This window comes from Ictalurus furcatus, chromosome 23, assembly GCF_023375685.1.
Source record: "Ictalurus furcatus strain D&B chromosome 23, Billie_1.0, whole genome shotgun sequence".
In the NCBI taxonomy this organism is placed as follows: domain Eukaryota; kingdom Metazoa; phylum Chordata; class Actinopteri; order Siluriformes; family Ictaluridae; genus Ictalurus; species Ictalurus furcatus.
In genome coordinates, this window is record NC_071277.1 from 2,278,839 (window position 1) to 2,292,906 (window position 14,068).

At 36.7% G+C, this 14,068-nt stretch overlaps 1 protein-coding gene across 1 annotated transcript in view; it reads right to left on the reverse strand.

Annotated features, from left to right (window-relative positions):
* LOC128599391 (polycystic kidney disease 1 like 1) overlaps positions 1-14,068 on the reverse strand; it is a 52,621-nt gene that overhangs the window by 28,811 nt on the left and 9,742 nt on the right. The window contains 10 exon segments of the mRNA XM_053610928.1: positions 1,320-1,478; positions 1,544-1,639; positions 2,911-3,150; positions 4,560-4,843; positions 5,937-6,121; positions 6,871-7,074; positions 7,183-7,315; positions 8,274-8,538; positions 8,858-9,034; positions 13,189-13,228. Coding sequence (XP_053466903.1) covers positions 1,320-1,478; positions 1,544-1,639; positions 2,911-3,150; positions 4,560-4,843; positions 5,937-6,121; positions 6,871-7,074; positions 7,183-7,315; positions 8,274-8,538; positions 8,858-9,034; positions 13,189-13,228 — 1,783 coding nt within the window.

Here is a 14,068-nt window from a genome sequence, read left to right on the forward strand (position 1 = left end):
CTGGTATTGTGCAATACTATTTATTTATGTATGTATGTATTTATTTATTTATTTTACAAATTAGCTTCCTTTAACACTTAGGATAGTATTATGCACAGTTTGCAAGCTAGATGTTGCACTTCTACATAATAGCACTTACTTCAAGCTTCTTTAGCTAGCACTTTTTTTTACGGTGATAAACAAATGTTAATAATTAGGAATGTACCACAGTATATGGTGCTACAGTGTTGCAGTGTAGTACTCAGACATTGGATCAATCTTATCCTTAGTTCCTATAAGCAGTACATACGAAATGTAAGTACATAGTATCTAACTAGTATACCAAGTATATAGCAGCACCTAATGTACATATCTGGAAATTTCATTATCAATAACTACGTACTTTCAGGTGAATTTTATTAACTGTGTACACTTTTCAGTTATATATATATATATATATATATATATATATATATATATATATATATATATATATATATATACTGTACATATCATTAAGTACTACTCTTTCTACTAAAACTAATGTAGTAACATTTCTCACATACGTCACTATATACTTATTCAACTTGCGATATTTGCACCAAGTTATAACTACATTGTTGCCCATTATATTCTCAGTGATTGTTGCTAGGTGGCACCAAGTACTGATGTTTAAACCTGGACATCCTTTAAATTCCAATAAGCAAATATGTACAAAAAAGGTACTTGTAATTCCTTTACAGAAAAGTCAGATTAACTTCATTCAACTAGCATGTGTATACTTAAATTAGAAATAGGTTTTACACTCTTCAGAGTCTTCAGTTTGTAGTGGAATTTTCACGTGTAGCACATGTATTTTTATACATGATATGTATACACGATCGTTTATTTTCACGTTTCGTATGGTTTTATTATCAGATGTGATCAACTCACGTGAATCATTCTTTTTCATATACGATCACATATTGTTCACATGATGTCATGTGTTTATTTGAATTCACATGTGCTATATCAGGGTGAAATGTACCTTCATATGTTTTTCATGTATCACGAGTTAAATGTATGTGCTATTTTTTTTTTTTTTCCATAAATGTTGCTTTACCAACCTAACCTGCTGAATATTAAGTATTCCTGCTCATTGTATTGTAAAACAGTAACTCGAATGTCCAAACGTTTCCAAGACAAATAAATCACAGGACTGCCACCAGGGCCACTGTTAAGCTTTGTGCGAGACCCTTGACCATCAATTACTCAATGTTTGAATTTTGATTCTGCCTAGATGAAAGTGTATACCAAATAAATAAATGTAAATGAAAGTATGACAAAGTGTGAAAAACCACCAGTTGAGGTGAGAGACTCAAAGAGTGCAGGCTGGATGAGCTCTCTGTGAAGATCCAGCAGGGTTTTCTCAGACACCACATGGCCAAGGTTGACAGGTCCTACCAGGTTATCACCCTCATACTCTCTTGAATGAGAAATCATTTCATCTAAATGGTGGGGTCCTAAATACACCACACAATATATTATTGATAGTCATACATTTCTATTGCTATTATTACCGCATGTGAATGTCAAAAGGAGAGTGCATGTCTACCAGTTGGACGGCCTAGTGAAACTCCTGAGTCTGCTTCCTCTATTCCAGAATAAAAGTCCTCATAGTCTGTAGGGAATACAGAATGATAATAGTAATTTCATACTCAATTATAAGATATGTAAAATTTTGACACAACTTATATTCATGATTAATGATTTTAAACCATTTCATTTCATTTCATGACTGACATCCAACACTACAATACAAGCATTATGCACAAACCACCTGCACTCTTATAGGTGCTTTGAGTGTCTCTCTGGGGGAACCTTTAAAGGTTTTATGTGGAACCCTACAACAGAGTTCTTCCCTATCCAATAACCCTTAAAACCCTTAACCAATGTTTTTTTTTTTTTTTTTTAAGTGTGTAGTCATTGAGTATTCTCACTGCAAGCAACCTGCAAGCACTAGACAGTCACATGGGAGGACAAAGCAGGATTTGTCAGTGATTAAAAAATAATAAATAACCATTGTTTCCAAACAGTAGCATTATCTTCTAATAATCTTTTTTCTTTCTGAATTTGCTAAAAGGCAGCTTGCAAAAAAAAAACAAAAAACTAAATCAAACAGCCCATCTTTAGTAGCTGTAGCTAGTATGGTGTTTTTTTTCTTCTTCACTTTTTAGATGAGTCAGCAGGAGGGGGTTTACCAACCAGAATATCGTGATATAGAAAAGCCTGGATCACCACTTTAAGGCGCAAATATAGATGCATTTTCTATTATTTTCTTCAAGTACATGTAAAACCAAATACGTTTGACCTTTTGTCACATCCACCCAGGACATTTACAGTGTCACGCCTCCAGGGGGCACCCTTCACCAAATCTGTTAAATTCACATTATTTCCTGTTCACAAACTATATAAAGGACATGGGTTGCCATTGTCACTGCAAAGCTTTGCCGTTTGTTTGCATTTGAGCATGTCGTGAGCCGTTGTTCTTTTTATTTGCCTTCTTGTGTAGACCCTCGCCTCGCCTTGTTTTCTTGACTACCCTTTGGATTTGCACTCTGGGATTCTGGAAATACTGTGCTTTGGATTGTTTATTTACACTGAGTTTTGGACTGTAGACTTTCTCGTTAATAAAACTTGGAATTGAATCTCATAATGTCTTTGGGTGCTGTTGGTTACATGTTTAGTCTAGCAATATTTGTAATTCATATTACTTCATATAGGTATGTTTATATGACAATTGGGCACTATTTCCAAATTCATTCTTATTGGTATCTCTGAATTAAATATTGCTTTGACATGTAATCATGACTGAAGGTGGCCACAAGGGGAATAATTTATACATATTTTCATAAGATCTCTGTTGCACTTTATATCTGTACAGCCCCATACCTGATGCACTGTCTATCTCAGACAGCAGGTCTAAAAATGATGGATTCTGGTTCTCCACTGAATGCCCCTGTCTGTGCCAGCTGACAACACTGTCATGTGTGATCTTAATTTCATCGCCTGTGGATGTTTCTATTTGATTTAGGATGGATGGAGACGCAGAAGTGGCAGGCTGTTGAAAGAAGCGTGTGTCCTCCTCCAGTTTGGAAGGTAAGCTTATGTCCAGACTGCCACAGAAACGTACTGAAGGAGAGGAAAAATTAAAAGAGAAACCAATATACAGTCCCCTCTGAAAGTATTGGAACAGCGAGGCCAATTTTATTGTTTTTGCTATACACCGAAGACTTCCTCGAAGAGCTCAAAATATGAATATGAGATGATAGATCAGAATTACAGCTTTCATTTCCTCATATGCCCAGGTGTGCCCTGTTAAATTGGTCATTTAAAGCATTCATAGCTCCGAATGTCTACTCTTGGTTTGAGCCCTAGGTTTCACCTGCGAATACTGCATTTGTTTTAAAATGGATAAACCAATATGAAGGCCAGAGAGCTGTCTATGGGAGAAAAGCAAGCCATGTTGAAGCTGAGAAAAGAGCGAAAATCTATCAGAGCCATTGCAAAAGCATTGGATTCAAGCAAATTCAACAATTTGGAACGTCCTGAAAAAGAAAGAAGCCACTGGTATACTAACATCTAAATATCGACCAGGTCGGCCAAGGATAACAACCTGCATCTCAAACCCAAAGGCTTTAATGTATAGCGAAAACAATAGAATTGACCTCGCTATTCCAATACTTTCAGAGGGGACTGTAAGTGCAATGCAGTTACACCAAAAATTTCAAATATTCTTACCCTCTGGTATACTTTTGCTAGATGCGTTTACTAAATACAGCTTCCAGGAGTAGGTAACATTAACAGAACAGTTTTCACATGCAGCTGTGACAGACAGCTTCTCGTTCCAGTTGACTGAATTTCCTCTGCACTCTTTGCATGATACATGAATGATGTTGCTGAAAAATTTGAAGTCATAGCAAGTTTTTTTTTTTTTTATACTTTGAACTAACAATAAATATAATATGCATAGTATACAGTCCTGTCTTCTCAGTAGAAGTTTCATTCATTTCTATAATGAATTATGTCAATGACATTATATCATGTTCGCTTGCCCTGAAATATCCTCCACACTTTCTGTACTTGCACTGCCATGTCTATTGTACTTAATATAGTCTGCATTTAATTTTATTTCTCTGCTCTGTCCAGATTTGGGTCTAGCCTTTTGGGGGCCATAAGCCAAGCTATTTGAATCAGTTACACTCTTTTTTTTCCCTACACAAACGACATACGTGACTGTCTTGAACCCCTGGTGAATGTGCAAGCCTAAGTTCTTATATTGCTTATTAGTTAGATTAAAAATAAATAAATAATACATAAAGTACATTTTGGTATTAAGCTTGGCAATCATCTAAATATTTAACTTTTCAAGATAAGATTAACCCCTTAAACTCTCTGGTCCCATCAGTCAGTCCAGACAGATGTTGCAGACAAATCAGCAACTGTATAAAGCAGTTTCTGGCTGTGTATTGGAACGGTCTATATACGTATGCTGTATGTCCTGTGCCTGACTTATAAAAACATTTTACTATACCATTCACCTTTGAACAGTATACATGTGCAACAGCATGCTGAATTAAACAGAGATGAAATGTTTATGTTTAATGCTATGCATGTGCACCTGGTCGGTTTGGATCTCATGGTGATGAACATCTCGGAAGAAGAGGACCGATTTCCACTCTGTACAGTAAGCGTCAACTTGAACAGATCACAGTTAGAATTCAGTGCGCTTGCAGGAAATATCAGCAATGCAGAGGAAGCAGGAACATGCTTGGAGAAACAGGACGTCTTGGCCGTGTTTACCGGCCTGCATTTCCAACTGTAACTTTGAGGAGAACAATAAATGATATGACACAATAAATGATAAACAACTAGATTTCTTTTTGTATTTTCTTGTTAATTTTTTTTTAATTATTATTATTTGTAGAAGAAATCTATATAATAGCATTTACTTTAAAAGTAAAAAAGTAAAAAAAGAAAATAAAAAAAGAAAGAGTGATGCCATTTTTGGTTTCCAAAATAAATTTTTGACCAATGGGTTTTTAACTTTGTTTAGTGGTGCCAGGGGTTGATGGGGGGGGGGGGGGGTTGGTGTCCAAGGCTCCCCTACGACCCTGTGTAGGATAAGCGGTATGGAAAATGGATGGGGGAAGTGTATTGTGGCAATAATAAAATTGGTTCTTTAGGGAACCTCTATGGTATCTTTCTAAAGAAGCTTTTGTAGCATCTTTATTTTTAAGAGTGTAAATGGGCTCTGAAAACTGAACATAAAAACAACCAAAACTATTTACAGTTTGGTAGCACCCTTTTTCCTCAAACCATCGCATATATTTCATGTCTAATGAATTTATTGTTCAATTTATTTTTCAGATATTTTTAGACATGGCTTTTTTTCCCCTTAAAAATCTTGTAAAAAGTTTGCATGACAGGAGAGTTTGCATATTAAAATTTCTTTAAAATATGGTTAGTTTACTTTAAAACACATCATCTTCCCATAATTGGAGTGTCGGTGAACAGCAAAAATATTTCAGTGGAAGTCAGTGGATTGGGATTTTTGATTTGAGAGCTGAAATTAACACCACCTACATGACAAGGAACTAGAATAAGTTATGATAAGCGGACCTATTTACTACACACGTCCATTTGGCCATGCATTTTCCAAACTGCTTATCCTACACAGGACCACAGAGGAGCCTGAAACCTATCCCTGGGAACTCAGTGCACAAGCGGGGAGCACTCTGGATGGGCTGCCAACCTGTCGCAGGGCACAATCGCAGGTGCCCCTGAGGCACAGGGAGAACATGCTGTGCACATAGGGCGGAGGTGGGATTCGAACCCCCAACCCACGGAGCTGCGCAGCAAACGTGCTCACTGCTACACACATGCAGACTTTATCATTCACATTCATTGGTGGTTACCTCATAATGTTATCGGGAAAATCTGGGTCATATGACCTACGTCCATCCACAGTGATGTTTGAGTTGCTGTTGTGGCGGTTGATAAACACATTTGTGCCTCCGCTGATGATGCTCACAGGTGCGCTAGGCATCACCTCGAGCAGGACAGAGTAGGTGCTGTAAACTATGCTGCCTACAACCTGAACCTTTGGGGTGACAAATGAACTGGTTAAAATTGAATACTGGCTTAACATTATAACATTTATCATTATAATTATGTGTGGAACAACCTGTTTAATTCACAATATTGTACAACAACCCAGTATTTTGCCCGTTTATAGTACATCATGCTATCAGCTTACAATTTCATGGTATTTTAAATACCTCTTCTCCCACCAAGCTAGTTAATCTATCCAATTAACGATGGAGTACTGCACTATTACAGAGCAGCCAAAAGCCAAATTGGGAAAATGTGACTGTGTGGGTGAGCCTCAGACTGACTCAGAACCCAAAGAGCAAACATCTGTCCAGCAACATCAGGAAATTGTTAACTGACACTGCTCACTGCTACTGCACTGTAATGTAGGCACACAACTAGCCGGCTAGTTAACTGCTAGTAAACTACCTTGCATTTAGCACAGGTTGAGCTATGTGGGATTTGTGCACCAACATATTTTTCTAATTTATACAACAGTAAGAACGCCTATTAAAAAACCACAGTTGTTCATTACTAACATTATTTACAGCTAGCTAGCCAGATTAGCATATGTGTTCTGGTGCAAAAATTTTGTGGTTACCACAACACTGTGCTTATATAGGATAGTGACAGGTTCAGGTCACCGAGTGTATTTTGTAAAATCATAAACTGAGCTCATAAGTAGCATTTGTATACTGGAGAAAAATAACCTGTGTGCTTACCGTGTAACAATTTTACAGACAATAATATTAACTTTACCTTAGCTACCGCTCTATATGTTCCATATTGAAGGAGGTACTCTGGAAGCTCCAGATGTTGTTGGTTTGTTTTGATGCCTGTGCTTGTGAGTTGCAGTCCAGTCGGTCCATAGAGAGTCCAGCTGTAGCGGACACCTTTGGAGATGTTGCACTGGATCTGCCCTTCATACGTCACACCAATACACACAGGTTGGTAACGCCACACCTAATACATGAAATAAGACACGCGGAAGTCAGACTCATCTATCAGAAATATATTTATTTACAAGTTGAATTTTGTCCCATGTTATGGTGGCTTTGATGCATCTCTGACCTGGATCTTGCTGGGTCCCATGTTCTTTACAGGTGGAGGTTGGCATGGCTCAAGAACAACAAACACGTGTCCTTTTAAAGAGGCCGAGCTCACTAGGTTGGAGACAGTCACTTCTACTACGAACTCCCCTGTACTGCATGATGAAATGTTTAATAGCATTACTTCACATTGTTATCTATAATCAGGGTTGGATGGAATAAGGGGGATAGCACAGTTAAACCCTCCCTCTCTTTTAAGGAAAAATACATTGGAAAACTTCACTGGCTAACACATTGCATCATTTGCCGTTAACAAATGGCTTGAAGTGTTTGTTGTTGTTTTTGCTTGAAATAACAGCACTAGTAACAGCGATAACTACAAATATGCAGAATAGTGTGAAGTAGAGGCTGATTTCTTTCTAGACCAGAATGTAGATTCACAAAAAGTCACACAAATTCAGAACACCTCCGCAAAAGAAACTGGAAGTACAGTATATAGACTGTGAAAACAGTGTCCAATAAAAGTACACATTAATACACAAAGGGACAAAAAACAGAACTGTAGCTTTTGTGTGGTTTGAAAATTAGAGTTGGTTAACTGCAAGCACAGCTTTTATGTTTCCTTCCTTTATTAAGAGACATTACATGATTAAAGATTTGAAATACCTGGCTTTAAAATATAGGAAGCATGACTGGTGCTGCCTGTCTGTATTTCCGTAAGTCTACGTCTATGCGCCTATGATGAGATGCCTTGCTCTAAGACTCAAGCATAATGTTTTCATAATAGCAACAGATAGCTACTGATATCATGCTGTTAGAGTCTCAGAATGACAGAGATTGGAACTTAAGAGATTGAAATGTGAAAGAGAGAATAAAGGGTATATGTAACATTACAAAATAAAACATTAACTATACAGTAGTGTTTGCAATCACACAGAATGAAATTTATAAATAAATAATTTCAATTAACTGAAATTGGTGCATTTATACATAATATATCCAGCTTTGTGATGTCCCTATTAAACATTCAATTGAATATGATGCAGTCTGACACACTATTTAGACTCTCACTAAAAGAAAACTATTCTTCCTTAATCAGACCATGCGTTATACCTGTTAAACACATGATGCTCAGTGTCCTGTCCAACTCTTCGTGTTCCATCTCCAAAATCCCAGAGATAAGTGATGTCTGTTCCAGCATTGATCCTGCAGCTAAAAGGTACTGTTGTGTTCATCAACACCGAGCGAGTGTACAGCAGTCTGTTGAGATGCACAGCTCTTTGAATCACTACAGTATAAACGTCAGAGATAACACAGCCCAGGCTGCTGGACATGCTGACCGTAACGTTGTACCTGCAAACCAGAAAACAACTCAACACTTAAAGCCTCACTTACAGCAGTGCTGATTTACAAAAAGAAATCAGAAGCATGGTTTATAGTCATTCACAACTAAATGTGTTATTATATTAAGGAACAGTTCAGCGAAAATATACAAAGCACTTATACAAATTCCATGATAAAGATGTAAATCGATCAGCTAAATGTTTAGCGTCCAATGTAAAATTCTATTCTTTGTACTGGAATTTATAGACTAATGCTGCTAACAGGTTTAGCATTGTGCTTGTCTAAATCATCACACCCTCGCTTCAAAAGACCAACATATTCAAGTTCGTCATATCTCATATAAACAAGTGTACCAGTATACCTGTCTGGATGGAGGTATTTTGTAATGAATGTCCTGGATGGAGTTCTAACTGCTGTTTGGTCCCCAAAATGCCAGTCAAACTCGAGTGGGTGAGGATCTTCAGTCATAGCCAGAAATTTAATATCTTCTCTCGTGGCATAAGCTTGTTTTTCAGTATAGATCCAAACAGCTGGGAACAAATATTGAGTTTAGCAAAAGTTATTTTTGGGTTTTTTTTGTTTGTTTGTTTTGGGTTTTTTTTTAAATCACCACAGAGGCTATATTATAGCTTTTATAATATATATATATATATATATATATATATATATATATATATATATATATATATATATATGTATATATGTTATACTTTGGGGGGGGGGGGATTGGGAGCTTGAATCCCACCTCCAACCTATGTGTGTGAGGTTTGTATGCTCTCTCTCTGTGCTTCGGGGGTTTCCTCTAGGTACTCCGGTTTCCTCCCCCAAGTCCAAAGACATGTGCTGTAGTTTGATTGGCATTTCCAAATTATCTGTAGAGTGTGAATCGGTGTGTGAATGTTTGTGCGATTGTGCGCTGCGATGGGCTGGCACCCCATCCAGAGGCTTCTTGAAACATACCTCAAAGAAATGAAATTATACTGTTTTAATTAATGGCACATTTTTTTTCCAGATCAGGTAGAGGAAAAAAAATATGGAATCACTCACTGTTGAGGAAAAAAATTATGGAATCATCAACAAAAAAATCACACTTAATACTTTGTTGCTCCTCCTCGGGCTATTATGACGGCCTGAATTCTTTGAGGCATGGACCTCACTAATGACTTCACTAATGATCAACTGCCTTGGCCAATGCAGATTTGTGATTCATAACTGAATATCACTTTCATCCAATCATCCACATCCATGATTGTTTCAATTTAGCCCCTTGTTTTCTTCTGTTTAGGAGTCAGTGCTGGGTTTCATTTGGCTTTTCTATATGTAAATCCCATTTCATTCAGCCTATTTCTTACAGTTCTGTCACAAACATTGACTCCTGTTTCCACCCATTTGTTTTGTTGTGCATTTTCTATTTTCATGGCATATTGCTTTGAGTTTCCAATCCTGATGTTGGGCATCTTCCTTGGTCTACCCGTATGTGTTCCTTTTATAACCTTCCCATTTTGTTTATACTTGCACTAAAAATTTTAGACACAGTTGACTTGGAACAACCAACATCTTTTGCCACACTCTGTGTCAGATTTCCTGCTTGAAGGAGTTTTATAGATCTGTCTGATTCATTCTAGTGCTCTGCTCGGAGCTTCTGCTGTCCTACAATCTGACGTCACACAGAATAGGATGGGTGCCTCTCAAGGTTCTCTCAAGTTTTTCATCCTCATGTCATCTCCGGGAGTTTTCCACTGTCTCCTCTGGCTTGCTCATTAAAGATCTAAAGCCGTATCCCGATTTTTGTGAAGCTAAATCTATCGTTAAAAAGGACTATACAAATAAAATAGAATTAATTGAGATATAACATAAATGAATATAAAAATTGTTTGGAAAAATTAATTAATTAATTAATTAATTAAGCATATTGATATTAGTAAAAGTAATTTTATAATGACAGGTCTATGTAGCTTATGGTGTTATACCACCTGTGCAGCTGTCACCCTGTATGTTTTGTTTATGTGGATATATGCGATTATATTACATACAACTCATGCTACTGTTCCCCTCCCTGTGCATTTCCTTAACAGTTTGATGAACATATGGAAGTGCTTTTTGATCAGCTTGAGAAGGTATGAACTCCTCTCCCTCAGCCCAGGATGGACATGCTCTGTAAAAGAAAAGAAGGCAGTTGTGTTCAGATCATTTATACCACGTAGTAAATCAATGTGCTGAACTGTATGTAAAATCAGGACAGGTTATTCATATGTCGTTGAGGATATTTATTGAATCTGATCCCTCATAACCTGCCTTTTTGTTTTGTTTGGGTATTTGTTTCTTGACGCAAAATGATGAAATGAATGTTAAATGATGAGCAGTGAGCCTGAAACTTTTTTGTTTTACAGTTCCAGGAAAACTAAAGCAGCTAACATAAAACATGAGGCTATATAAGGGGACATTTCTGCTGGTTAATTGATTCTTTTTTGGCTGAAGCATTTCAAATTTTAGATTTTAGATCGTTAGTTTCTATTACTCAAGTAGATTCCCACTGCAGTAACAGTAGATTTTCTTCGTCTGGAATATAGTCTTCCACAGTATTTCTTTTTCTTTTCTTTTTTTTTTATATAGAATATAATGTTACACAAGTGCATATATAACATTGTTATTAATGCCTTATTTTTTTTTTTTTTTAATTTCCAATTTTAAAATTACTTACAGTTCACACATTTCTCACATTCCACTATCACACCAATTGGTGGCAAATTCTAAGCTCACACAGATTAAATTGTTTATAAAACAGGTGGAATTCTTGATTCTGATTGATCAGAAGGTGATGATTAGTTTTCTCATACGGCAGCTCTGATGAGACACAGGTTTGTATTAATGTGCTCGTTCTAATTCGGTATCGTCTCTATAGTAACAGCTCAATCACAGGTACTTAGTTTAAATCTAACAATAAATGATTTTAAAATGTGCTGTTATTTAAGAAATAAAAAATGTATATTCATTGCTATTTTTGAAGCTTTCTTTAAGGACATGCTTATTTAATATATTTGGAAGGAGTCTCCAGTGTCCGTGCTTTTTAACAGTCAGAAGACTTTCTGCCATAGGAAAGGTCACTGCACATTACATTTTCTCCAGAAGCCACATTTCCTGTCTTATTCATTGCAAGAGAAAGAAAACATGAGGAGCTGGCCAAGGAACGACTGTTTGTAGTTGCAACAATGTACAGTGTATAACAAGAACTTATCTGTTTCATGGATGTTCTGCAATAAAAGTATGACAAAAGTAGTAGCAATATGATCTGTGGTATAAGAGAACTAAAGCACTTTACATCACATCCCATTGAGTTTTATTCCAAACGTGTCTCTTTTGTATTCATGCAGCTAGTATAATTATTTCCTGTAAAAATGCAATGGTTATAAAAAAAAAAGTCTACACACCTCTATTAAAATGGCAAGTTTGTGTGATGTAAAAAAATAAATAAATAATTAAACCACTTTTTCTACCCTCAATGTGAAATTTCAACATATAAAAATTATGTGGGAAAACAATCAGAAACATTTTAGGGAAAAATAGGAAAAATAGAAAGTTTACAATAACCTGGTTGCATAAGTGTGCACACCCTTTTATAACTGTGGATGTGGCTGTGTTCAGAATGAACCAATCCCATTCAATCTCAGGTTCAAAAGTAATTATCTAAAAGCTGTCTTTAATGAAATTATTTTGTTTAACCCCAAATAAAGACCATCTGTTTCTGTAGGATTTTGTTGACCTCTTCTTGGTTACGTCCAGCTGCTGATCTGCAAAGAGCTTACAAGGCATGCGTGGTATCTCACTTGTCGAGAGATATCAATCAGTAGAGGGGTATAAAAGGATTTCCAAAACATTTGATGTATTATGGAACATCGTGAAGGCCATCATCAACACGTGGAGAAAATGGAGCACCACAGTGACATCCCTCCAAAATTTACAAAAGGACAAGACAAAAAAGTACAGAGGAGGCTGCCGAGGGACCTCCAGCAATAATAAAGGAGTTGCAGGAATATCTGACAAGTACTGATTACTGTCTGTATGTGACAACAATCTCTCATAGTCTTTACATTTCTGGGCTGTGGGGTAGGGCGGGTGGATGGAAGCGCTTTCTCCTTACAATTTGATGGATCTAGAATGTTTTTGCAAGAAAGAGTGCGAAAATATTGCCAGGTCAAGGTGTGCCAAACCCAAAATGACTGAGTGGTGTAATAAAGTCAAACAGTGCTTCAACAAAATATTAGTTTAGGGGTGTGCACACTTGTTATTTTTCCTATTTTTCCCTTAAAAATGTTCCATATTGTTTTTCACTTAATTTTTAAACATTGTAATTTCACATTGAGTATGGAAAAAGTTCTGACATGATTAATCTTGGTTTCTTTTTCTTTCTTTCTTTCTTTTTTTTTTATACACCACAAAAACCTGCCATTTAAACTTGGGTGTGTAGACTTTTTATATCCAGTGTAAAGTCTGTAGATTAATACTAACACTAATACTGGCCTTGTTGTCATAAAAAGATCGTTTCCCTTCATAGAAAGGTATTGTATATTACCTTAAAAAAGCGAATCGATGTAAGGCCGTACATATATAATGCCCTATTTTATGTTATCAGTTAAGTACTTTTAAAAAATAATGATAGCAAAGCTACAAGCTACACCGTTCTCACCTCTCCTGCAGAAGAACCTTGCCTGAGGCAGGATCAGCCACTGGAGGGGAAGGTGACAAATGGAGAGAAGATGCAAACAAACTCTGATTACAGCAGCCCAAAAAACATGGCAGAGCTAACAAATGTAAGAAAACAGAGGCAATTATGAACATAAGCATTATATGAACATAAAACAAAAGCATGCATTACTTTGGATTTGCAATGTGATGCATCACACGATGTTTTGAACTCAAAGCTGTTGAAGATCATAATAAATATAGCAAAATTAAGACATGCTTATTTAGAGTTCAAGGAAAATTGCCACATACCATCTTGTGAGTCTCCCTCAGCGTATTTGAGTATAAAGAAAGTTGCAGCACAGATAAACAAGGAGTATTGAATTGCCAGAGACATCTGATAGACACACACTTGCTATAGATAGACATGCAGGGTATGAAGCGCTGACACACACTGGCGACTCTTACTGCCCCAGCATGTGAGACGAAGGTGCAGGGAAATCAATGGGTCGTAAACGCAGCTCAAAAGACAAGTCGGTTTGAAAAGCTAAATAATTGTTTTATAAGAATATTGAAAAGCTTTATTAACCTAATCTTCATCTTGTCACATTAACTGAATATATTTCTGAGCTTTGCAAATGTATGAAGTAAACGTGCTTTGTTAATAATTATAATCCCGACGTCAAAATGCCTGCAAAATGTCAATAATTAAAAAAAGGAATAAGAGGGCTCGTAAAAATTGCATTTTGTTTTTACACCGATCATCCTGTTCAAAAGTTTACATCCCCCCGGCTCTTAATGTATCGTGTCGCCTTCTTGAGCGTCAGTGAACGTTTGCACCTTTTGTAACAGTCGTGTACGAGTCCCTCGGTCGTCCTCGGTGT